The sequence below is a fragment of the Salvelinus sp. IW2-2015 genome, linkage group LG19 (assembly GCF_002910315.2).
Source record: "Salvelinus sp. IW2-2015 linkage group LG19, ASM291031v2, whole genome shotgun sequence".
In the NCBI taxonomy this organism is placed as follows: Eukaryota; Metazoa; Chordata; class Actinopteri; order Salmoniformes; family Salmonidae; genus Salvelinus; species Salvelinus sp. IW2-2015.
The window spans coordinates 9792921-9817393 of record NC_036859.1 but is presented as its reverse complement, the minus strand read 5'-3'; the positions used below and the strand labels follow the sequence as shown (position 1 = coordinate 9817393).

Sequence of the window (24473 nt, the reverse complement as noted above, 5' to 3'; positions counted from 1 at the left end):
CAATGCCTTTTCCAGCATGATGGTGCACCTTGCCATAAGGCAAAAGTGATAACTAAGTTGCTCGGGGAACAAAACATCGATATTTTGGTCCATGGCCAGGAAACTCCCAGCCCTAATCCCATTGAGAACTTGTGTCAATCTTCAAGAGGCGGGTGGACTAACAAAAACCCACAAATTCTGACACACTCCCAAGCATTGATTATGCAAGAATTGGCTGCCATCAGTCAGGATGTGGCCCAGAAGTTAATTGACAGCATGCCAGGGCGGATTGCAGAGGTCTTGAAAAAGAAGGGTCAACACTGCTAATATTGACTCTTTGCATCAACTTCATGTAATTGTCAATAAAAGCCTTTGACACTTATGAAATGCTTGTAATTATACTTAATTATTCAACAGTAGCATCTGACAAAAATATCTAAAGACACTGAAGCAGCAAACTTTGTGGAAATTAATATTTGTGTCATCCTCAAAACTTTTGGCCACGACTGTAGACCTAACCAAATACATTTAAACTCAGTTTTTCACACATTCCTGACATTTGATCCTATAGAAATTCCCTGTCTTAGGTCAGTAACGATCACCACTTTATTTTAAGAATGTGAAATAACAGTAGAGAGAATGATTTATTTATTTCGTCACAATCCCAGTGGGTCAGAAGTTTACATACACTCAAATAGTATTGGTAGCACTGCCTTTAAATTGTTTAACTTGGGTCAAACGTTTCAGGTAGCCTTCCCCACATACGTTGGGTGAATTTTGGCCCATTCCTCCGACAGAGCTGGTGTAACTGAGTCAGGTTTGTAGGCCTCCTTGCTCACACATGCTTTTTCAGTTCTGCCCACAAATTTTCTATGGTTGGGTCAGGCTTTTGTGATGGCCACTCCAATACCTTGACTTTGTTGTCCTTAAGCCATTTCGCCACAACTTTGGAAGTATGCTTGGGGTCATTGTCCATTTGGAAGACCCATTTCCGACCAAGCTTCAACTTCCTGACTGATGTCTTAAATTTTGCTTCAATATATCCACATATTTTCCTTTCTCATGATGCCATCTATTTTGTGAAGTGCACCAGTCCCTCCTGCAGCAACCCCACACACATGATGCTGCCACCCGTGCTTCACGGTTGGGATGGTGTTCTTCGGCTTGCAAGCATCCTCCTTTTTCCTCCAAAAATAACGATGGTCATTATGGCCGAACAGTTCTATTTGAACCAGAGGACATTTCTCCAAAAAGTACGATCTTTGTCCCCATGTGCAGTTGCAAACCGTAGTCTGGCTTTCTTATGGCGGTTTTGGAGCAGTGGTTTCTTCTTTGCTGAGCAGCCTTCAGGTTATGTCGATATAGGACTCGTTTTACTGTGGATATAGATACTTTTGTTCCCGTTTCCTCCAGCATCTTCTCAAGCTCCTTTGCTGTTGTTCTGGGATTGATTTACACTTTTCGCACCAAAGTACGTTCATATCTAGGAGACAGAACGCATCTCCTCCTGAGCGGTAGACGGCTGTGTGGTCCCATGGTGTTTATACTTGCGTACTTTGTTTGTACAGATGAACGCGGTACCTTCAGACGTTCGGATATTGCTCCCAAGGATGAACCAGACTTGTGGAGGTCCACAATTTTTTTTCTGAGGTCTTGGCTGATTTCTTTAGATTTTCTCAGCTGTTTAAAGGCAGAGTCAACTTAGTGTATGTAAACTTCTGACCCACTGGAATTGTGATAGTATATTATACACTGCTCAAAAGAATAAAGGGAACACTTAAACAACACAATGTAACTCCAAGTCAATCACACTTCTGTGAAATCAAACTGTCCACTTAGGAAGCAACACTGATTGACAATACTTTCACATGCTGTGTGCAAATGGAATAGACAACAGGTGGAAATTATAGGCAATTAGCAAGACACCCCCAATAAAGGAGTGGTTCTGCAGGTGGTGACCACGAACCACTTCTCAGTTCCTATGCTTCCTGGCTGATGTTTTGGTCACTTTTGAATGCTGGCGGTGCTTTCACTCTAGTGGTAGCATGAGACGGAGTCTACAACCCACACAAGTGGCTCAGGTAGTGCAGCTCATCCAGGATGGCACATCAATGCGAGCTGTGGCAAGAAGGTTTGCTGTGTCTGTCAGCGTAGTGTCCAGAGCATGGAGGCGCTACCAGGAGACAGGCCAGTACATCAGGAGACGTGGAGGAGGCCGTAGGAGGGCAACAACCCAGCAGCAGGACCGCTACCTCCGCCTTTGAGCAGGAGGAGCACTGCCAGAGCCCTGCAAAATGACCTCCAGCAGGCCACAAATGTGCATGTGTCTGCTCAAACGGTCAGAACAGACTCCATGAGGTGGTATGAGGGCCCGACGTCCACAGGTGGGGTTGTGCTTACAGCCCAACACCGTGCAGGACGTTTGGCATTTGCCAGAGAACACCAAGATTGGCAAATTCGCCACTGGCGCCCTGTGCTCTTCACAGATGAAAGCAGGTTCACACTGAGCACGTGACAGACGTGACAGTCTGGAGACGCCGTGGAGAACGTTCTGCTGCCTGCAACATCCTCCAGCATGACCGGTTTGGCGGTGGGTCAGTCATGGTGTGGGGTGACATTTCTTTGGGGGGCCGCACAGCCCTCCATGGGCTCGCCAGAGGTAGCCTGACTGCCATTAGGTACCGAGATGAGATCCTCAGACCCTTGTGAGACCATATGCTGGTGCGGTTGGCCCTGAGTTCCTCCTAATGCAAGACAATGCTAGACCTCATGTGGCTGGAGGGTGTCAGCAGTTCCTGCAAGAGGAAGGCATTGATGCTATGGACTGGCCACCCGTTCCCCAGACCTGAATCCATTGAGCACATCTGGGACATCATGTCTCGCTCCATCCACCAACACCACGTTACACCACAGACTGTCCAGAGTTGGCGGATGCTTTAGTCCAGGTCTGGGAGGAGATCCCTCAGGAGACCATCCGCCACCTCATCAGGAGCATGCCCAGGCGTTGTAGGGAGGTCATACAGGCACGTGGAGGCCACACACACTACTGAGCCTCATTTTGACTTGTTTTAGGACATTACATCAAAGTTGGATCAGCCTGTAGTGTGGTTTTCCACTTTAATTTGAGTGCCGACTCCAAATCCAGACCTCCATGGGTTGATAAATTTGATTTCCATTGATCATTTTTGTGTGATTTTGTTGTCAGCACATTCAACTATGTAAAGAAAAAAGTATTTAATAAGAATTGTTCATTCATTCAGATCTAGGATGTGTTATTTTAGTGTTCCCTTTATTTTTTTGAGCAGTGTAAATGAAATAATTTGTCTGTTAACAATTGTTGGAAAATKTACTTGTGTCATGCACAAAGTAGATGTCCTAACCGACTTGCCAAACTAGTTTGTTAACAAGAAATGTGTGGAGTGGTTGAAAATCAAGTTTTAATGACTTCAACCTAAGTGTATGTAAACTTCCAACTGCACTGTCGGAACTAGAAGCACAAGCATTTCACTASACTCGCATTAACATCTGCTAACCATGTGACCAATACAATTTGATTTGATTCAATTTGTAAAATGATTTAGCCCTTCTGTGCATCACTGACACCTTGTGGATCTCCAATATTACTGGAAAAAAATCCATTCCATTTAACTCAGTTTTTGTTTTGTTACAACGATAATCTAAAAGTTCTCCTACTGATAGAAGTACTCTTGCAGAAAACAAGTGCAAAAGGTTTTTCAAACGTATTTTTTTTATTTATTTGTACATTCACCACTTACAGGGGTAAACCAAAAACCAAAAAAAAACAATAAAGTAATCTTTAATAATGATTAAAAACAATATTAAATCCGCTTGTGTGGAGTTTTAATACGCACCCCTTTACCAGTCTGCGTTGACCGGGGGGGGGAGAGGCAAAGGATGGACAGAAAGAAGCGTATAGAAGATTATAACCTCTTGCAGAGAATATAGTCTCATCTTTCAAACTATACAAAGACAGAACTTTGCGCAACACCGTCAGTCCTCCATCAAAGTGGAGGACGGCAGACTGACTGGGACAGCACGCAGCCATGACAAAGCACCCCACAGAAACCAGTTGTGGAATACACAACACAGGGTAAGGAGACAAACCGCTGTGTGTGTATGCATAGAACTCTACATAGAGCACTTACTCTTCAGATATGCATGGGAGGGAAGTAAGGGGAAAAGGGTTGGTTGCCAATCTGCCAAGAATATTTTAAAAACTAATAAGAATATATTTAGGCAAAATGAACACATATAAAATCTAAACTTTCAGACTGAAGCAAGACAGACTGCAGTCTGGGGGAAACACTGCTCAAACCATGGTCCCTGTGTGTGTGTGTGTGTGTGTGTGTGTGTGTGTGTGTGTGTGTGTGTGTGTATATATATATCCGCTGCGTATGTGTGCAGTGTGTGTTGTGGTCCTCTGTAGGGTCTTTGTTCTAACAAAGTACATGTAGTGATGGGGAATGGGGGGTTATTTTAAGACAGTTCCAGCCACCGATTCCCTCTAGCGTCGTCTGTCACGAGGTGGAGGATCACTGCGGCTGCGAGAGCGTCTGCCCACCCCTGCACTGTTGCCCCCTGGTCTGCGGTGGCTACTTTCTCTGCGTTTGTCACCCTCTCTGTCTCGGTCCCTGTCTTTGCCCCTCTCCCTGTCTCGCTCTCTGTCTCTGTCCCCCTCGCCTCTTTCGCCCGATGCGCTACTCCCTGCTTTTATTTTATCTTTGCGCTCTTCCTCCCTTTTCTTCTCCTCCTCCTCTTGCTGCTCCTTCCTCCTCTTCTCTCGCTCCTTCCTCCTCTCTTGTCGAGCTACTTCCCTCTGTGTAAACTGACCATAAAGAGACAGAACATGGGAGGATGTTAAGAGTGGATTGTGAACAATTTAAAATCAACACTTTCAACAAAATGTAAGGAAGGATATGTGGACCCCATATCATCAATAAGAAATATTTTTCAGATAGTTGAGTTTTGTGTATATATCTGACCTGCTCTTCTGTGAGGGGGAGCCAGTATATACAAGGGGCTGCTTTGGTTTTATTGAACAGGTCATCCAGCAGTTTGGCAGGGGCTTCCTCTGCAGCTTTCTCTGGAGACACAACACAAACAGAAAGCGTAAACGTACAGTTGACCCGACAGGGCACAGCTCTAAACCACCATCACCACTCTTCACCTTTCTTGTCCGTCTTCCTCTCCTTGCGCTTCCTCTCTCTGGAGCGCGATCGTCTGGGGCCCGCCTCCTCTCCAGGTTTTCCGGGACCAAAGTCCCGGACCTTGTCCCTGTCCCACTCCCTCTCCGCCCGGGTCCTCTCCCTGCGCTCCATTTCACGCTCTCGCTCCGCCCACTGGTCACGCTCGGGCAGGAGAGGGGGCAGGGCCGCCCCCCGACCTCGGCCAGGCACCGACGAAGCCCCCCGCTCCTCCTCGCCAGCCCCCCCAGGGGGTGGCAAGCCTCTGTGGAAGTCAAGCTACAAACACACACACGAGGGGGAAGGTTACCATAAGGAACATCATAAGCACTGGGAAATGATATGCATCATCACGTAGGGCAGAACTACAAGGGACAAGTTAGTCTCACCTCCTCTTGCTGACTGAAGTCCACACTGAGGAACTTGGGGTTGCTCTGAGGCCATTTCACCCCATGTAGTGCTGCACGAGTGGCCACTGCCTCCTCTGCACTGGAGTACTGAAAGAAAAGGGAGAGCAAGAACGGACATCCATTAGGAACATTGAGGCTTGCCTTAGATAAGACACAGAAAATAGGAAGATGTAGGAGGAGTTCTGAGCTGCATCTAAATTGACACCCTATAGTCAAGTGCACCAGCTTTGACCAGAGCCTCCTATGGCTGGTTAAAAGTAGTGCACTATATGGGGAATAGGATGTCAGTTGAGACGCAGACAGAGACGTACGGTGACGTAGCAGTGAGATTTGATCTTGTCGATCCAGAAGCCGTCCTCCTGCACGGTGCCAGTCCTGCTGAGCAGCTCCTTCAGCTGACCCAGGGTGAACGGCCGAACCAGGTTGGACAGGTGGACGATGTTGGACACTTTGCCTCGTGGAGGAGAGGGCTGCTTGGCCGTGCGGACAGGGTCGTCTATGGTGATGGACACGCCAGACTTCTGCTGGCTGATGGAGCGACGGATCAGGGTGTCACTTGGGGTCACTGAACAGATGAGACCAGAGAGATACATCAACCTGATAACTCACAACATATCAAAAGGCTAGAATCTAGCCCAGGGTTATCAGAGGTTTTGAGAAATCTGATAAGATAATTAAGTTGATCTTTAAATTTGGATCCATCTATCACCTGTGTTCATCTCCATGTCATGGATGGGGGGAGAGGGGGATCGTGTCTCTATGGAGTCTCTCTGGAATGAGTCGTCCATCTTCTCCTCTCTGTCGCTTTTAACCTCCACTCCATCCTCTCTGTCTTCTATGTTTTCACTCCTCTTGGACTCCTTCGGTCCATTCTCCTGGGTCTCGGACAGGACCACCTACATACAGCACATTGGAAGTGGGTGGGGTAGAGGAGGCGGCACACAGATGTGCCATTCATAAGACATTCACAATGTAATACGTTTGGGTCAATTATGAATGTTAGCCGTTATAGTAAATCTTACTTTAACGCACCTTTATAAATGACTGCCGCAAAAACAATTTCCAGTAATACATTATTACTTCTTGAATCAAGAAATATACAGTCCACAGAACAGGCGAAGTAGAACCCTGACCTGTGTGACAGTGCGTCTGATCTTGAAGTCTTGCTCGCCCTGCTCCCTGTCCTCCTCTCCCCCAGAGAGGTGAGTTTCCTCTGGGTGCAGATCCACCACCGCCTCCTGTCCTGGACTCAGCCTGATGTCTGGGATCAGAGACTGGACAGCGCAATCAATATATTACAGATGGGAGGTGAGAAGCTTCAAGACTCAACAGATAGTAAAAAGTTTGTCAGTATTCATTATCATGCTGTGTTTGGATAGATGGTTTGTAATATGTACAACAGTATATATTGCAGTGTAGTGATGATGATACTGTACCTTCAGAGAGTCTGTGGTGATGCTGATGGATAGTTTCCTGGCTGTGACCGCAGTGCTGGAACCCCACCTCCTCTTCCTCCCGGGCCCGGCCCCAGACTCTGCCTCGCCCTCTGCACTGACGACACCTGGAGAGGCCTTGCTGCCTGGAATACAAAGGATGATTGCACTACTGGCCAAACGCGAACGCAAGCACCTCATCTATAATTGTCTCTCACCCACACGCACAGGCCAACTCAACTAAAAACGACATCTACCGACTGAGCCGAAGAAAACAAAGTATACTCACTGCTAAGGGAGATCCTACGGGCTGTGAATGCCTTTGGTGTCAGACTCTGAAACAAAAATAAATAAACACACCCCAAAGTACAGGGGAAAGGTGAGAGGCAGAGATGGAGAGGTGCATAAACAGACTGAAGGGATGACAGGACAAGAGAGAAAGTGTGGGTGAACAAGGGAAGAGAAACTAGGTGAGAGAGACTGCTACTCCAGTCTAGGTCACTTTCCATCTCAACATATTAGTCAAACAATGAATAGCACCAGTAATATTGAATCTCAATATAAGGCTCTCAATAGCACACTGCCGTGAGCAGACAGTGGATAACATCTTCGCTTGGTCTCAAAACAGTGTGCATGGCTTTAAGATATGTTGTAATATTAATGACTGGGGGCCCAAATGTCAGTTTGTTTGGTGTAGAAAGATGTTCAGGGATGGAGCCACAGTCTCTATCACACATACAGAAAGACAGATAGTAGCCTGATGGTAATACTGCAGTTTAAATTCCTTAGAATTAAATAGCTCACATTTCATTTCACTTTCATAACAGCACATCTTAATGGTGTAGCTGGTAAACTATGTGGCTGCCAGGATTACTGGGCCATAAAGCAAGACTATAATATTGGGTGGTTTACAACAACTTTCATTCAAAAATGTCAGTAGGCATAAATATGTAAATTAAATCATTTGACATCTATGTCAGAGTCAATTCCCCCATTTTAGGCTAAAAGGAGGGAGTCGACTGAAACTATACATTTTCTAAATATTGTGTATTTCTTTGTAGAAAATAACATTGAGAAAATTACTACTTATTCCCTGGTACCACTGACACCTGATCCTTACTGGGTTGGATATGGCCCAATCTCGACTGCATGTACTGTATCTAGGCAACAAGGGTCCAATCAAAGGTGGTTGTGAAGTTTGGGTGGAAATCTGACAGCTGGTTGGCAGGATGGGCTCTGTAGATCAGTGGGGGTGGGACTTGAGTGGCTTTTGGAAACATTTTGGGGTCAAGTCCTTAGCGCTTAAGCATCAGTCTTTCAGATCTTTGTCATGCTTTTGTTGGGATACTGCCCGGCTGAGGTTTAATGGAGATGGGATAGTCAATGTTGAACAAGAGTAACTCCAAAAACTAGCAGGGGCATAGTTCAGCAGACAGTCTGTTGGGTGCTAAGTAGTAGCAAAAAAAGGGACCCAATTGGCAAGTACCTTTTCCAGCCAACAATCAGATGTTTGGTAGTGAGTCCAAAGAAATGCTGAAGACCATTGAGAAAGTTATCAAATGTCCRAGATCATGACTTTGAAAAACAGCCACGAAGAGAAGACCCAAGATGTCCTCATGACTCATAAGGTTTATTTGGATCTCATTCTGAATAGGTGGAGAACACCCAAAATGTCCTTTCTCAGAGAAACCATTTAGTCCAGAAAAAAAGATTGATCAGTTAAAACGGTCTACGCAAGTCCATTGAGCAGCACATTCATCTGTAGGTGGTGAGAAGAAAAATGTACTGCAGCAACCCCGTTGGAAGCCATCCACAGGCATGTCATCGAAGGATTTGAAACAGTCTTATTGAGTGTCGGCCTCATCTCCCCTCAGACCCATTGTGAAGTGAGGTTGTATGTGGCCATACAGGTGGTGTATGAGCCAGTTGAGCCAGTCGCTGGCGTTAGAGACGAGATCAGTCATCCTAAACCCTCAGCCCATTAGTCCAATCAAGTGCCATCTCCGTGGCAACATGGCCTTTGTTGCCACAGTTGTCCCACTGCAGTGCAGAATCAGGGGCCTATGTGTGGGATACCCAGGGCTCTTGGGGACATTGGAACAGGTGCAGCAGTAGTAGTGGCAGAAGTAGTATGCAGGTACCATTAGGGGCAATGGAAGAGGCATGAGCACCTTTATAACAAAGCAATCAATGGGGTTTTAAACATCAGCCACAGTAAGAGCATCTCCCCTGCTGCTTCTGTCTGAGACAACATCAGCAAAGGGTCAAAAACACAGCTACAATTGKTTTTTTACTAGCTCATCAAACCTCTTTTAAAAAAGGGTCAGGTTAACCAAACCAGTAAGTAAATATTACAAATAACAGATTGTTACTTTTTACTTAGAAATGTTTGAAATGTGCTTCTTATTTCTTATCACTATCACATTTTCAGGACCTAAAAGCACTTAAATGTCTACAATGATATGGGGTATAAAGCAAAATTGAAACAAGAGACATCATTTAACGGGAGAAGATGGAGCACAGATGTGCCCAATATCACAACCTAAAAACTATGACCAAAAACAAATACCCAATTTCTAATTCCTAACTAARGTGGTTAGGTTTGATGGCTGACAACTGGAGGGAGGTCTCCTCACAGGTTGGCCAGTGACAGTCCAAGCCCGGAGCACAGCCCTCTTTAGAGAGCCATGGTACAGCGAGGATGTCCCAGTGTTCCTCCGTGGCCTTACCTCCTCACTGCTCTCAGGAGCCCGCTCAGGCTCAGCCATGGCAGCCTCCTTCACCTCCCTATGGAGACAATGAAAGAAATAAAGAAGAGGAGTGATGGAGAGATAGAAGGATGAAGAGACAGGAGGATAAAGAGGGGGTAAAGTGTGGTTCCGGTTAGTTGCAAAAAGGTATTCAGAACAATGGGGTCCAAAAATATGCAACAAAGAGGGATTTCAGACCCTAGTTACATGCGGCCGTAAATGTAACTTTATTCCCTGTTTATGGACTTCTCTCTAGCATGTTGACCTTGAACTTAAGCATGAGGAAAAGCAGGTAACAACAAGATACAAGTTTGGGGTGGAGATCAAAGAAATAGAGGTGTCTACAGATAAGACGTATCCTGACCTCGACTTACAGTACCAGTCAAAAGTTTGGACACACCTGCTCATTCAAGGGTTTCTTTATTTGTACTATTTTCTACATTATTAGAATAACAGTGAAGACATCAATACTATGAAATAACACATACAGAATCATGTAGTAACCAAAAAAAATGTTTACCAAATCATCATATATTTGAGATTCTTCAAACAGCCACCCTTTGCCTTGACAGCTTTACACACTCTTGACATTCTCTCAACCAGCGTCATGATAGTCACCTGGAATGCATTTCAATTAACAGGTGTGCCTTGTTAAAATTTCATTTGTGGAATGTCTTTCCTTCTTTATGCTTTTGAGCAAATCAGTTGTGCTGTGACGGTAGGGGTGGTATACAGAAGATAGCCCTATTTGGTAAAAGACCAAGTCCATATTATGGCAAGAACAGCTCAAATAAGCAGAGAGAAACGACCGTCCATCATTACTTTGAGACATGGTCAGTCAATACAGAAAATGTCAAGAACTTTCAAAGTTTCTTCAAGTGCAGTCGCAAAAACCATCAAGCGCTATGATGAAACTGACTCTCATGAGGACCACCACAGGAAAGGAAGACCCAGAGTAACCTCTGCTGCAGAGGATAARATCATTAGAGTTAACGGCACCTCAGATTGCAGCCCAAACAAATGCTTCAGAGTTCAAGCAAGACATCTCAACAACAACTATTCAGAGGAGACTGAATCAGGCCTTCATGGTCAAATTGCTGCAAAGAAACCACTACTAAAGGACACCAATAASAAATAGAGACTTGCTTGGGCCAAGAAGCATGAGCAATGGACATTAGACCGGTGAAAATTCAAATTTGAGATTTTTGGTTCCAACCGCCGTGTCTTTGTGAGAAGCAGAGTAGGTGAATGGATGATGACCCAACACACCTCCAGGCTGTGTAAGGGCTATTTGACCATGAAGGAGAGTGATGGAGTGCTGCATCAGATGACCTGGCCTCCACAATCACCCGACCTCAACCCAATTGAGATGGTTTTGRATGAGTTGGATCTCAGAGTGAAGGAAAAGCAGCCAACAAGTGCTCAGCATGTGTGGGAACTCCTTCAAGACTGTTGGAAAAGCATTCCTCATGAAGCTGGTTGAGGGAATGCCAAGTGTACAAAGCTGTCATCAAGGCAAATGGTGGCTATTTTGAAGAATCTCAAATATACTTTGCTTTGTTTAASACTTTTTTGATGATTTCATATACATGTTATTTCATAGGTTTGATGTCATCACTATTATTCTACAATGTAGAAAATAGTACAAATAAAGAAAACCCTTTTGACTGGTACTGTATACASAGCAATAGTTGAATAGAATGGCATTGACTAGAACACAGCATATACAATGAAATGAGTAAAACAGTATGAAAACATTATTAAAGTGACCAGTGTTCCATTATTAGGTTCCATTAATAAAGTGACCAGTGATTCCATGTCTATGTACATAGGGCAGCAGCCACTAAGTCACAGGGTCAAGTAACCGGGTGGTAGCCAGCTAGTGATAGTGACTACATTCAGGGCAGGGTACTGGGTGGAGGCTGGCTAGTGATGCCTATTTAACAGTCTGATGGTCTTGAGAAAGAAGCTGTTTTTTAGTCTCTCGGTCCCAGCATTGATGCACCTGTACTGACCTCGCCTTCTGGATGATAGCTACGTGAACAGGCCACGGCACGGGTGGTTGATRTACTTGATATTTTTGGCCTTCCTGTGACATCGGGTGTTGTAAGTGTCCTGGAGGGCAAGCAGTGTGCACCCGGTAATGCGTTGGGCAAACCTCACCACCCTCTGGAGAGCCCTGCGGTTGCAGGCGGTGCAGTTGCTGTAGCAGGCGGTTACGCAGTCCAACAGGATGCTCTCAATGGTGTATCTGAATATCTGATGCTCTCAATAGTGTAAAGTTTGTGAGGGTCTTATGGGCCAAGCTGAATTTCTTCAGCCTCCTCACCACAATGTGTGGGTGGACCATTTCAGATCGTCAGTGATGTGTACGCCAAGAAACTTGGAAGCTTTTCACCTTCTCCACTGCGGCCCCATCGATGTGGACGTGCTCCCTTAGCTGTCTCCTGACGTCCACAATCATCTCCATTTTTTTTTATGCCGAGGAAGAGGTTATTTTCCTGGCACCACTCCGCCAGGGCCCTCACCTCCTCCCTGTAGGCTGTCTCGTCATTGTTGGTAATCAGGATTACTATTGTGTCGTCTGCAAACTTCATGACCTAGGACCAGCAGCCTGTCAGGAAGTCCTGGATCCAGCAGCACAGGGCAGGGTTAAGACCCAGGGCCCCAAGCTTAAAGATGAGCTTGGAGGGTACTATGGTGTTGAAGGCTGAGCTATTGTCAATGAACAGCATTCTTCCACAGGCATGCCTCGTCCAGATGGGATAGCACAGTGTGCAGTGCGATGGTGATTGCATCATCTGTGGATCTATATGCAAATTGAAGTGGGTCTAGGGTGTCAGGTAAGTTGGAGGTGAAATGATCCTTAAATTAGCCTCTCAAAGCACATCATGATGACAGAAGAGAGTGCTACGGCGCGATAGTCATTTATAGATCAGTTACCTTTGCTTTCTTGGGTACAGGAACAATGGTGGACATCTTGAAGTAAGGTATAGGGAGAGATTGAATATGTCCGTAAACACTCCAGCCCATTGGTCTGCGCATACTACGAGGACGCGGCTAGGGAGGCCGTCTGGGCCAGAAGCCTTGCGAGGGTCAACTCGCTTAAATGTCTTACTCACATCAGCCAAGGAGAACGATAGCCCACAGTCCTCGGGGGAGCTGCCCACAACAGTGGCACTGTGTTATCCTCAAAGCGGGTGAAGGTGTTAAGCTTGTCTGGGAGCAAAACATCGGCGACGTAGCTGGTTTTGCTTTGTAATTTGTGATTGTCTGGAGTCCCTGCGACACACGTCTCGTGCATAAGCCGTTGAATTGCAACTCAACTTTGTCTCTGTAGTGACGTTTTGCCTGTTTGATTCCCTGACGGAGGGCATAAATGCACTGTTTGTATTCAACCATATTTCCAGTCACCTTGCTATGGATAAAAGCGGTGGTTCGCGCTTTCAGGTTTGCGCGAATGCTGCCATCTATCCACGGTTTTTGGTATGGGTAGGTTTTAATAGTCACACTGGGAACAACATCCCCTATACAGTGCCATTGGAAAAATATTCAGTCACTGAGTTCTTCAGTACGGGCCATTCTACAGCCAATGTTAGTCTATGGAGATTGCATAGCTGTGTGCTCGATATTATATACCTGTCAGAAACGTGTGTGGCTGAAATAACCAAATACACTAATTTTATGGGGTGTCCACATACATTTAGCCATGTAGTGTATATCTGACCATTTTATAAATATTATAATTGCGTAATATGACCGCATTAAGAAAAAAAAACGCTCTCCCCGGCATCCCAAGACGAATGGTTTTGACCGCTAAAGCTCCACTGCTTTGATTGGTGTAATGTTTAATTTGCTCCATTGCTCAGGCAGCCAAGTGGCTACAAGGCTGTTTACCTCATCGCAGTCGCAAAAATAACTTCGCAACAGTTTCTGCTAAAGAATGCCATGCTGGTGAGTGGTAACATTAAAATAAAACCCAGCTCTGAAACTAAACGTAGGCTGACATTTTTTCATGTCATATCATAGGAAAAGACACCACAGTCACACACATTTGCACAAAGTAGGCAGTTCGGATGTCACTTCAAGCCCAAATATATCATATTTTAACTAAAACTATGATTTATTGACGTAAAACCTTTGTGCAACATCATGGGTAAGCTCTGGCCATTGTCTTGCAGCTCTAAAAAGTGGATTTCTACAGGTGTGGGCATTTATTATCAAAACGTGTAAAATGTCTGAATCGGGCCCTATTGGAATAGGATATACAAGCAATATGATAGTGTCCTGTTCATACATAAGGGCCTGCCTAACAGGGTAATCCATACAGATTGGTGTAGCAGAGAAGAGAATAGAGGTGTAACATTAGCAGCAACTTATACATATGACAAAAATAAGGCATGAATCCCTTATCTGCACATTTGCTTTTTGAGCATTCATTTCCATGACAACAAAACTCAAAGATAAAATATTAGACCTATGTTTTGTGCTAAATCAAATCCCAGAACTTATTCTATTAGAATGTAATCATGATTATTAGCATGTTAAAAAATGAATTTGATATGAAATGAGTGGTAGGCTTTCAAAATAGCCAACACCTGTATGCTTGTGATTGCCATTCGTGCATTATCTATTTCCAATTCATACAGATTCTGGGGTCACTTTTTTGTTGTATGAATGGAAAAGAAAAGCAGGGTATTTCGGGAATATACTACTCAAGTGCAATCCCTTTTCACTTGGTTGATTCATTCTGTCAAGGAGCGGCACAGTACAATGAGAGCGGTGACCGAATGTCCCCCATACACCTCCCGTCCACATTATACACACACACACACACACACTAATACTTCACCCGGACAACTCTGCTGCGTCATTAAAATGTAAGAGCACAACATTTATCGCTACAAAATTGCAATGCGTTCTAAAAAAGACATGGACGTGAAACGTCGCTACAATGCAACACCGCAAACGGTCTGTTGATATAAAAATCCCAGCGCCACGACGACCAGTCTTTTCTCTTCCTACCTCACGCTCACCGGCTTTTAATCCCCTCGGACAGCATTTTTACCGAACCTGGTAGACAAATATCTCGGTCAGATTAAATGATACAAGCTTTGCGATACATTCTGCTGTTGGCCAAAGCAGTGCATTGTTATCGGTTACAACCAAAACATACACGCAGCACAGCYATATTGAATATAATGAAAAATGAGACTGAGGAAAAAAGGACCCTCATCTCCTCTGGATGARGCTTCCAGGCAAATTGGCTTCCAGGCAGTCGATTAAATGCCTGACAGGAATTGTATTAACCTGGCATTCTTGAGGACAACCATTTACAAGGGGGTCAAGCAGTGCATGGTGTAACGGTTTATTGTTATTTTCTTGCCGTTTTATAATTTGCGGCTTAAGCAACAATAAAACAATTAAAATGTTTACATTGATTGTTTGGAGGGCAAAAAKAAAAGTCTTGCACAATCTTAAAGGGTGTTATTGTTAGCAAATTTGAACATTCAATCTACAGTTGTAAGGCTATACATAGTTTTATATTTTAGTAAATACTGTTTTCTTTAGTTTTTCCCTGTTCCCGATTTTTACAGAAAATCTACAAATATAAAAATGTTCTAAGTCCACAAAAATGCTTAAACCATACCAGGAGACTACTTTTGGATGTCTGGGAACAACCCCCCAAAATTATTGGAGGGTGTAGTTGCCCTATAATTCAATTGCGCCTAGCAAGAGTGTTGGCTAACAGCGTTGTGATTGGCTATCTGTGTTTTTGTACCGTACAATGTAGGCTACATGTGATAGCAGAGTTAGTGTTTCTGGACTGTGACGGTACAATGTAGGCTACATGTGATAGCAGAGTTTGCAAAACAAACGCCCCGCAATTGATACAAATCAGTATGATATCATTCTGCCAGGTTGGCCTTCTTTGCAGTCAACATTTAATTGGGAAGGTTTTTTGGAAAAGCCTTGAGAAATGCTAATTCAAACAGTCCATGTTTACTGAATTGCAAAGATTAAACCAAGACTTCGAAACAAACTTTTTGAATACTTGGTTTGCATACCCATTGTTGTTTGAATAAATCGTGATTAAAAAAGCCAATTGTTAACCAAAACGAATGTGACCAGCTACATTTTTTTCACTGGCACCCTAGCGACTAACTAAAAATAGGTGTCGCAGTGTCAAGTCAAAGGGTCGCAAATGCAAGTGTTCACAGTTTCAAACCCTGCATAACGCACAGCCTAATTTTTGACTTTGCGCAATGTCACCGAAAAGAATGGAGGCGTGCTTAATTAGCCACCTGTATTTGTTTGTTTCTGATTTCAATGCTTGACACATGTAACATGAAATACCTCACAAATTAAATGTTTAAGTGTTACTGAAGTTATTACCTTGTAAAACGACAGGGGAAATTCTCAATTTAATTTCGTGCTCGTTTTATTATTTGAATGATGTAAATCATGTTAAACATTTAAGTTACAAGTGTGTCCCGAAGTTGATGGGTTTATTTGATCCCCTTGCCACTCTTAAAGTCACCCTCAGTTTCATCAGCAACACATAACAACTGAGGGCCTCTGAGCGAGTTGGTAGGGACTAGGGGCTGGTTTGGGATTCACAAATGCACTCCCCTTCCACATGAATTTGGACAGTGAAGCATAAAATAATAATTTGGCTCCATACGCCAGCATTTTGGATTTGAGATCAAATGTTTTATGAGGCGACAGTACAGAATGTCAACTTTTATTTTAGGGATTTTCCTACATCTGTTTTACCGCAAAAAATAAATCTAGTAACCCAATTAAAGAAATATTAAGCAATTCATTTATAGTATATTAAAAAAGTCAAAGATTTAGTATTTGGTTCCATATTCCTAGCACACAATGACTACATCAAGCTTGTGACATCAAACTCATTGGATGCATTTGCAGTTTGTTTTGGTTATGTTTTTCCAATAGGAACTGAATGGTGAATGATTTGAGTAGATGAGACATTTCTGAATACTTCTAAATTCCTCCTGATAATTCCATGATTAAGAAAACCAATGAATGATGATGATGATTGGGAAGGTTACAGACTACAACAAAACMTGATAATCTCTCATCATTACCAATAACAGGGGAGTATAGCATTTTGGGGGGGTATAATTTGTGCCTCTGTACGCCTTCCTACTCATCATTATTCACGATTCATTCATGATTATCTATAATCATGGTAGCATACACATTAATACAGAAGTATTCAGAAACATGTTATATTGTTACGTACAATAAAAGTGACTAAAATGACAATACATCACTCACTATTCAGTTCCTATTGGGAACAATATAATCTGAAACACAATCAAAACAAACTTGACCTAGTCAAGGAACATGGGACCAAATTCCAAACGTTTGACTATTTTAATACACTAGTGATGTGCGGGTTGACTCATAACTCGCAGTCCCCCGTGGGGCGGGCGGGTTTAGGGTAATAAAATACTGTGTGGATGTAGGGCGGGTGGGTGGCGGGCAGGTTGAATAAAGAGAATTCAATATCTTAAAGAAATCCATAACTTAGGGCTTACGCACTGGCATTAGTGTGTACGACTAAGCTTTTGGGCTATGACTCTACACAAGCCAAATAGCCTACACGCCAATCGTCAAATGCTTTTGGGAAAGAGCAGAAAACTTTTACGTTGATCCACAAGGGCAAAAATGACAACGTCAGGAGTCTCTGAATGCAGGGATGCAAACTGGTGAGGGCCCAAAAAGGTCACACTTTTTTTGCACTGAAACATGTAAAAGAAATCCCTGCTATGGGGACAAAAATATGATCTACATTATCAGTGTCTGTGTGTAAAATAAAAAGTGGTTAATTTGAACCTAACTCACAGCAAAAAAAAKAGAGAAAGCAATCCAATGGTATTTGTTGCCAAGACTTTACAGCAAATGACACCCACGTCTTGGGGGAAAAAAACAATACACTAACATTGCAATTAGCCATGACAGCCTTTATAATAGAACGCTTGTGACCACACACATCTAAATATCGCACTTGGGAAAAAAACATCTTGAAGTAGAATGAAACAAACAGGCATTCTATTTTTGCTCTATTATAGTGGCCACTATAGTGGACATCAATCAAATGCACAAGGTTACATGTGTGTAAAAATAATATTCACTGAGTTAAAAAAATGTAATAATCCACCCTCACTCACACCTATTACTGTCAAGTTCAACACAACAAAAGCAATATCTTTGGGCTACACTGCACATTATTACACTTTCTGCCTGTGAACATCTGTTCTACAATGTGATACCCTTTGTTGGCATATTTGATCTCTTTCAGTACACCTGGAATACCCCTTTTAATCCACTGTATTGAAAAAGAGAGAAAGTGTGTGGTGTTCCTTTCACCTCTATAGTAGCATCCAGCTTAAGCCAGGCCCAGCTCCAGCTACATTTGATCCCTGAATCCACTTGTTTAACAAGCAACGCCTCATTTTCGCCTAATTCTCTCATTCTGAAAATTAACYACATACTGTAGAGGGAAAACATTAGTTCAGAGATAGTAGTTAGTTCGTTAGCTAGTAAACATTTCACAGATTGCCAGAGTCATAACTTGAGGAACAGCATGGAGTCGTATTGCAGTTAATACTATAGCRAATTGGTTAGGTTACTAACGTTAGCTCATCTGATATTGTAACGTTAGCTGTCTGACTTTATTAGCCAGTGAATTTTCACACCAKGAACTCAATTATTTTATCAGTTAAGTTGGCTAATGTTGCTCAACATTTCTCTGGCTAGCTAACGGAGAATTCGATCCAGCTAGCAAGATACTTAACAATGCCAACAATACTTGTTCCACCACACTTTCTCCCTCACCTCAAGCTTTCCAAATGCCAGTTGTTTTTCGGTTACAGTTCATGAAGTACGCTTCATCACCTTATAACCCCCGTCTCTGTGGGCAGGCTTCTCACCTACCTCTTCGTTATCGTTCAGGGGACGCGCGGCTACAACTGGCAAACTGCCTTTCCACTCTCCTCTGTCTTTCCAGAGTGCGCGCTGGTGCTGTAACTAGCAAATTGGTTGTCTCTTCAGTTGCGTGCTGCCTTCTGCTTTTATGTGAATGATTGGCTGAGCCTTGGATACAGCAAGTATTGCTCTAAACGCGCATCACTCATTCGCTTACAGCCAGCAGTGATCCAAAGCCCCCCCCCCCAAACTTTCCTCATCGAATTTACACAAATCACGTAGGTGACCTATTTTGGATTCAAAACACGAAATTCTAGCCCTCACCCTCCGATCCAACAAGTCCCAGACGTGCTCAAAGGGATTGAGATCCGGGCTCTTCGCCGGCCATGGCAGAACACTGACATTCCTGTCTTGCAGGAAATCAGCCATACTGCTCGTTTTGTGCGTGGTGGCATTGTCATGCTGGAGGGTCATGTCAGGATGAGCCTGCAGGAAGGGTACCACATGAGGGAGGAGGATGTCTTCCCTGTAATGCACAGCGTTGAGATTGCCTGCAATGACAACAAGCTCAGTCCGATGACGCTGTGACACACCGCCTCAGACCATGACGGACCCTCCACCTCCAAATCGATCCAGGCCTCGGTGTAATGCTCATTCCTTCGGCGATAAACGTGAATCCGACCATCACCCCTGGTGAGACAAACTACGACTCGTCAATGAAGAGCACTTTTTGCCAGTCCTGTCTGGTCCAGCGACGGTGGGTTTGTGTCCATTGGCGACATTGTTGCCGGGGATGTCTGGTGAGGACCTGCCTTACAACAGGCCTACAAGCCCTCAGTCCAGCCTCTCTCAGCCTATTGCGGACAGTCTGAGCACTGATGGAGGGAYTGTGCGTTCCTGGTGTAACTCGGGCAGTTGTTGTTGCCATCCTGTACCTGTCCAGCAGGTGTGATGTTCGGATGTACCGATCCTGTGCAGGTGTTGTTACACGTGGTCTGCCACTGCGAGGACTATCAGCTGTTCGTCCTGTCTCCCGTAGCGCTGTCTTAGGCGTCTCACAGTACGGACATTGTAATTTATTGTCCTGGCCACATCCGCAGTCCTCATACCTCCTTGCAGCATGCCTAAGGCACATTCACGCAGATGAGCAGGGACCCTGGGCATCTTTCTTTTGGTGTTTTTCAGAGTCAGTAGAAAGGCCTCTTTAGTGTTCTAAGTTTTCATAACTGTGACCTTAATTGCCTACCGTCTGTAAGCTGTTAGTGTCTTAACGACCGTTCCACAGGTGCATGTTCATTGTTTAAGGTTCAATGAACAAGCATGGGAAACAATGTTTAAACCCTTTACAATGAAGATCTGTGAAGTTAATTGGATTTTTACAAATTAGCTTTGAAAGACAGGGTCCTGAAAAAGGGATGTTGATATATAAACGCAACATGTAAAGTGTTGGTCCCATGTTTCATGAGCTGAAATAAAAGTTCCCAGACATTTTCCAAAAGCACAAAAATATAATTTCTCTAAAATGTTGTGCACAAATTTGTTTACCTCCCTGTTAGTGAGCATTTCTCCTTTGCCAAGATAATCCATCCACCTGACAGGTGTAGCATATCAGGAAGCTGATTAAACAGCATGATCATTACACAGGTGCACCTGGTGCTGGGGACAATAAAAGGCCACTAAAATGTGTAGCTTTGTCACACAACGCCACAGATGTCTCAAGTTTTGAGGGAGCGTGCAACTGGCATGCTGACTGCAGGACTGTCCACCAGAGCTTTTGGCAGAGAATGTAATGTTCATTTCTCTACCATAAGAGAAATTGGCAGTACGCCCAACCGGCCTCACAACCGCAGACCACGTGTAACCATGCCAGCCCAGGACGTCCACATCCGACTTCTTCACCTGCGGAATCGTCTGAAACCAGCCACCCGGACAGCTGATGAAACTGAGGAGTTTTTCAGTCTGTAATAAAGCCCTTTTGTGGGGAAAAACTCATTCTGATTGGCTGGGCCTGCTTCACCAGTGGGTGGGTTGGCACCTCACCAATGGCTGCACCTCTGCCCAGTCGTGTGAAATCCATAGATTATGGACTAATGAATTTACTTCAATTGACTGATGTCTATAAGAACTGTAACTCAGTAAAATCGTTGAAATTGTTGCGTTTATATTTTTGTTCAGTATATGTGTGTGTGTGTGTGTCTTTTGCAGCAATTTTGTAAACAGACCTTGTAGTGTCTGTCATTTCCTCCTCTCCCTCGCTGTCCTTCTTCTGCTCATTGACTTGTCCAGCAGGTATTCCAACGAACGGTTTCTGATGGTCATAAAAGGGGGGTAGTGTTAGAGAGGGGAAGAACAATTTTGTAAAAACAAGGGGAAAGAATAAAGAAATGTAGAGATTTGTAAAGAATAAAGAGACTACAATTTAAATCTCAGCTGACCTTGCCGTGTCTGGCTCCATCGATAGTCATGTCCTTCTCCCCAGATACTCGATTTTTGCGCTGGGGGGCTTTTGGGAACTCCTTTGACTCCTCAAGTTGACTAACTGTCTCCTTATCCTGGGATATGGTTCTTGTCTGAGGTTTCTCATGCTAAAGGATAGAGAACAGGTCAATGAACTGTGTATTGGGCAAAATATCATACATTTGAGCAGGTCGAGTCACAGTTCAAAGCATACATCCCTTATTTAACCAACATATGGTTACAATAAACATTATGTGAGTTTGTGTTTTGGCATCATTGTCTCCTTAAGTTGTCTCTGCTTGTCTACTAGGCTATTAAGTAAAAAAGACATTACATGACAACAGACTTAATAATCACTTAATTTTATCACCACAATTGTGTGATATATAAGTAGACCTAAAGAGATTCCAGCAAGAGCCCACCTAGGGGTATACCATGTACTTTATGACAACATACAGTACCAGTCAAAAGTTTGGACCCACCTACTCATTCAAGGGTTTTTCTTGATATTAACTATTTTCTACATTGTAGAATAATACTGAAGACATCATGTAGTAACCCCMMCMMAAAAAAAGTGTTAAACTTAAATATTTGAGATTTTTCAAAGTAGCCAGCCTTTGCCTTGATGACAGCTTTGCACAATCTTGGCATTCTCTCAACCAGCTTCATGAGGTAGTCACCTGGAATGCATTTCAATTAACAGGTGTGCCTTGTTAAAAGTTAATTTGTGGAATTTCTTTCTTCTTTAATGTGTTGGAGCCAATCAGTTGTGATGTGACCAGGTAGGGGGGTATATAGAAGATAGCCATWTTTGGTATAAGACCAAGTCCATATTATGGCAAGAACAGTTAAAATATGCAAAGAGAAACGAAAGTCCATCATTACTTTAAGATCAGTCAATGCGGAACATTTCAAGAACTTTGAAAGTTTCTTCAAGTGCAGTCGCAAAAACCCCCGGGCACTATGATGAAACTGGCTCTCATAAGGACCGCCACAGGAAAGGAAGACCCAGAGTTACCTCAGCTGCAGAAGATAAGTTCATTAGAGTTAACAGCCTCAGAAATCAACAATTAACTGCACCTCGGAAATTGCAGCCAAAATAAATGCTTCAAGTAAAAAGCACATCAACTGTTCAGAGGAGACTGTGTGAATCAGGCCTTCATGGTCGAATTTCTGCAAAGCAACCACTACTAAAGGACACCAATAAGAAGAAGAGACTTGGTTGGGCCAAATAACACAAGCAATGGACATTAGACCGGTGGAAATTTGTCCCAAAAAAGTGTGCAAAACTACATGATTGCATATGTGTTATTTCATAGTTTTGATGTCTTCAGTATTATTTCACAATGTAGAAAATAGGAAAAATAAGGGAAAACTCTTGAGTAGGTGTACCCAAACCTTTGACTGGTACTGTATATTCACACTGAAATATCCCCTTTCCTCCATCTTTCACAACTACAGAAAAACATGTTCTTCATAAATCAGAAACCGTTCTGGTAAACATCTTGAACATTTTGATTTGATCATTTGGACAAGGTTCCCTTGAAACATGAATGAAATAACGTCTTCTGATCTCCAATGTACCATTGATTGTCACTGCTTGGGTGGTCCTGTCAAACCTAGGCCCTGACAGAATAAAAAACTAAAACAACCAAAAGAGAAACCTAAAAAGAAAATCAAAGTACTACATTGTTAATGAACATTACTTTCCCATATTGCTGTTTGGGTTTGATCATTGTTATTCCACTGACTGAGTGAAAGAACACCTATAGACCACTCACCTTTCTACCACTGGGAGTGGTGCGGGTTTTGCCCTGGGAGGACGAAGATGAACCAGACGAACGTGAGGAGGATGACCCAGAGTCAGAATCTGAGGAGTCACTAGATGAGGACGCTCGTCTTCCCCGCTTCTCTTGTTTCTTTTGACTTCTCTCCCTTCCCCGGTCTACATTGCCCTCTTCCGGTGGGGGTGAGGGAGGTACCACAGATCCTGCTGGACCCGAGGGGACGTTTCCTGCATCCACCCCTTTAGTGCCTCTGGCTATCTCTCCCACTTCCTGTTTGTTTGTCTCCTTATCTGCTAGGACATGCTCCTCTGACACAAGCGCCTTAGCCTTTTCTTCTTCAGGACTCTTTCCTGGTGTGGCAATCACTGGGGTCTCTGGCCTGGTCGTGTCTGACGTGTCTGCTGCAGTTGGTCCAGAAACAAGGAACCCCTGTCTTGCAGGCATCTGTGATGCTGCCTGTCCAGCAGAAAGCTTGGGCCCCTGCAGAGTACTTTCCTGCTCTTGTTCCCCAGGTTTTCTTGGGGACTGGAAAGCTGAGGCCTGAGGATGGGGGCTGTCAGAGAATGTACGGGGGGGCCTCTTGATGACCAGGGATGCAGAGCAAGATGGGGACAGAACTGGGGGGTCTCTCAAGAAACGGAACTTCTTGAAGGAGGACTGGGGTGACAGAGGCGTTGCTATAGTTGGTGACAGGGGCGTACCAGATTCAGCTGGCTGGTTGTCTCTCGATGCTGTTTGGGGTAGGGATGGCACGTGGGGCTCCCCACCCTCCTCTGTTGCCGCCATTCTACCTGCTCCTGTGGAGAGGGGAGGAGTGGGCAGGGGGGTAAGACCAATCTCACGACCACGTTTCCATGGAGGAAGATGACTCTCCCTCTCAGCCACCATAGCCCTTTCCTTATCTTGTTCCAAAACACTCTTCCTCTCTCTTTTTCTCTCTGCAGGGCCTTCTGTTCTAAAGCCCTTCCTTCTCCTCTCTCTCACGTTCCAAAGCTTTTTTCCCTCTCCACTCTTCTTTCTCCATAGCTCTTTCTTTCTCAAGGGCTTTCTCCCTTTCAATTATTTCTTGTGCAAAGCCCTTGCCTTTCCTCCCTATCTTTCTCCCTCTCTCCAGTTCCCGCTCTAAAGCTTTCTGCCTCTCAGCTCCAGCGCCTTCTGCCTCTCCTGTTCCCGCCTCCAGCGCGGCCTGCCTCTCTAGCTCCAGCGCTTCTGCCTCTTCCTTTCCCGCTCCAGCCGCGGCCTGCTCTCTAGCTCCAGCGCGGCCTGCCTCTCTAGCTCCAGCGCGGGCCTGGCCTCTCTAGCTCCAGCGCGGCCTGCTCTCTAGCTCCAGCGCGGCCTGCCCTCTAGCTCCAGCGCGGCCTGCCTCTCTAGCTCCAGCGCGGCCTTGCCTCTCTAGCTCCAGCGCGGCCTGCCTCTCTAGCTCCAGCGCGGCCTGCCTCTCTAGCTCCAGCGCGGCCTGCCTCTCTAGCTCCCAGCGCGGCGGCCTGCCTCTCTA

General features: G+C 44.4%; 1 protein-coding gene across 2 annotated transcripts; it reads right to left on the bottom strand.

The window, feature by feature from the left end:
- Window positions 1–3709: 3709 nt before the first annotated feature.
- On the bottom strand, window positions 3710–23937 carry LOC111979289 (apoptotic chromatin condensation inducer in the nucleus). 2 transcript variants are annotated; one of them, XM_024009727.2, is made up of 13 exons: window positions 22973–23937; window positions 21170–21319; window positions 20957–21042; window positions 9756–9813; window positions 7316–7361; window positions 7030–7172; window positions 6727–6867; window positions 6303–6489; window positions 5905–6158; window positions 5573–5680; window positions 5168–5462; window positions 4983–5083; window positions 3710–4825 (listed from the first exon to the last, which is right to left on the bottom strand). In XM_024009727.2, exons 1-13 carry the CDS (start codon window positions 23864–23866, stop codon window positions 4505–4507), a joined length of 2784 nt encoding a protein of 927 aa, XP_023865495.1. In that variant the 5' UTR covers window positions 23867–23937; the 3' UTR covers window positions 3710–4504. The 2 variants fall into 2 exon arrangements, with proteins under 2 accessions (XP_023865495.1, XP_023865497.1); XM_024009729.2 differs by lacking the exons at window positions 20957–21042; window positions 21170–21319; window positions 22973–23937 and adding an exon at window positions 14813–14963.
- Window positions 23938–24473: the final 536 nt, after the last annotated feature.

Bases quoted from the DNA above. Each gene is read 5' to 3' on its own strand.
- LOC111979289 (XM_024009727.2), bottom strand. From the start codon at position 23,866: ATGGTGGCTGAGAGGGAGAGTCATCTTCCTCCATGGAAACGTGGTCGT. The intron at 21,043-21,169 runs GTCAGCTGAGAT...TATGACCATCAG, and splicing joins ATGGAGCCAGACACGGCAAG to AAACCGTTCGTTGGAATACC. The intron at 5,084-5,167 runs GTGAAGAGTGGT...TTGTGTCTCCAG, and splicing joins GAGGAAGACGGACAAGAAAG to AGAAAGCTGCAGAGGAAGCC.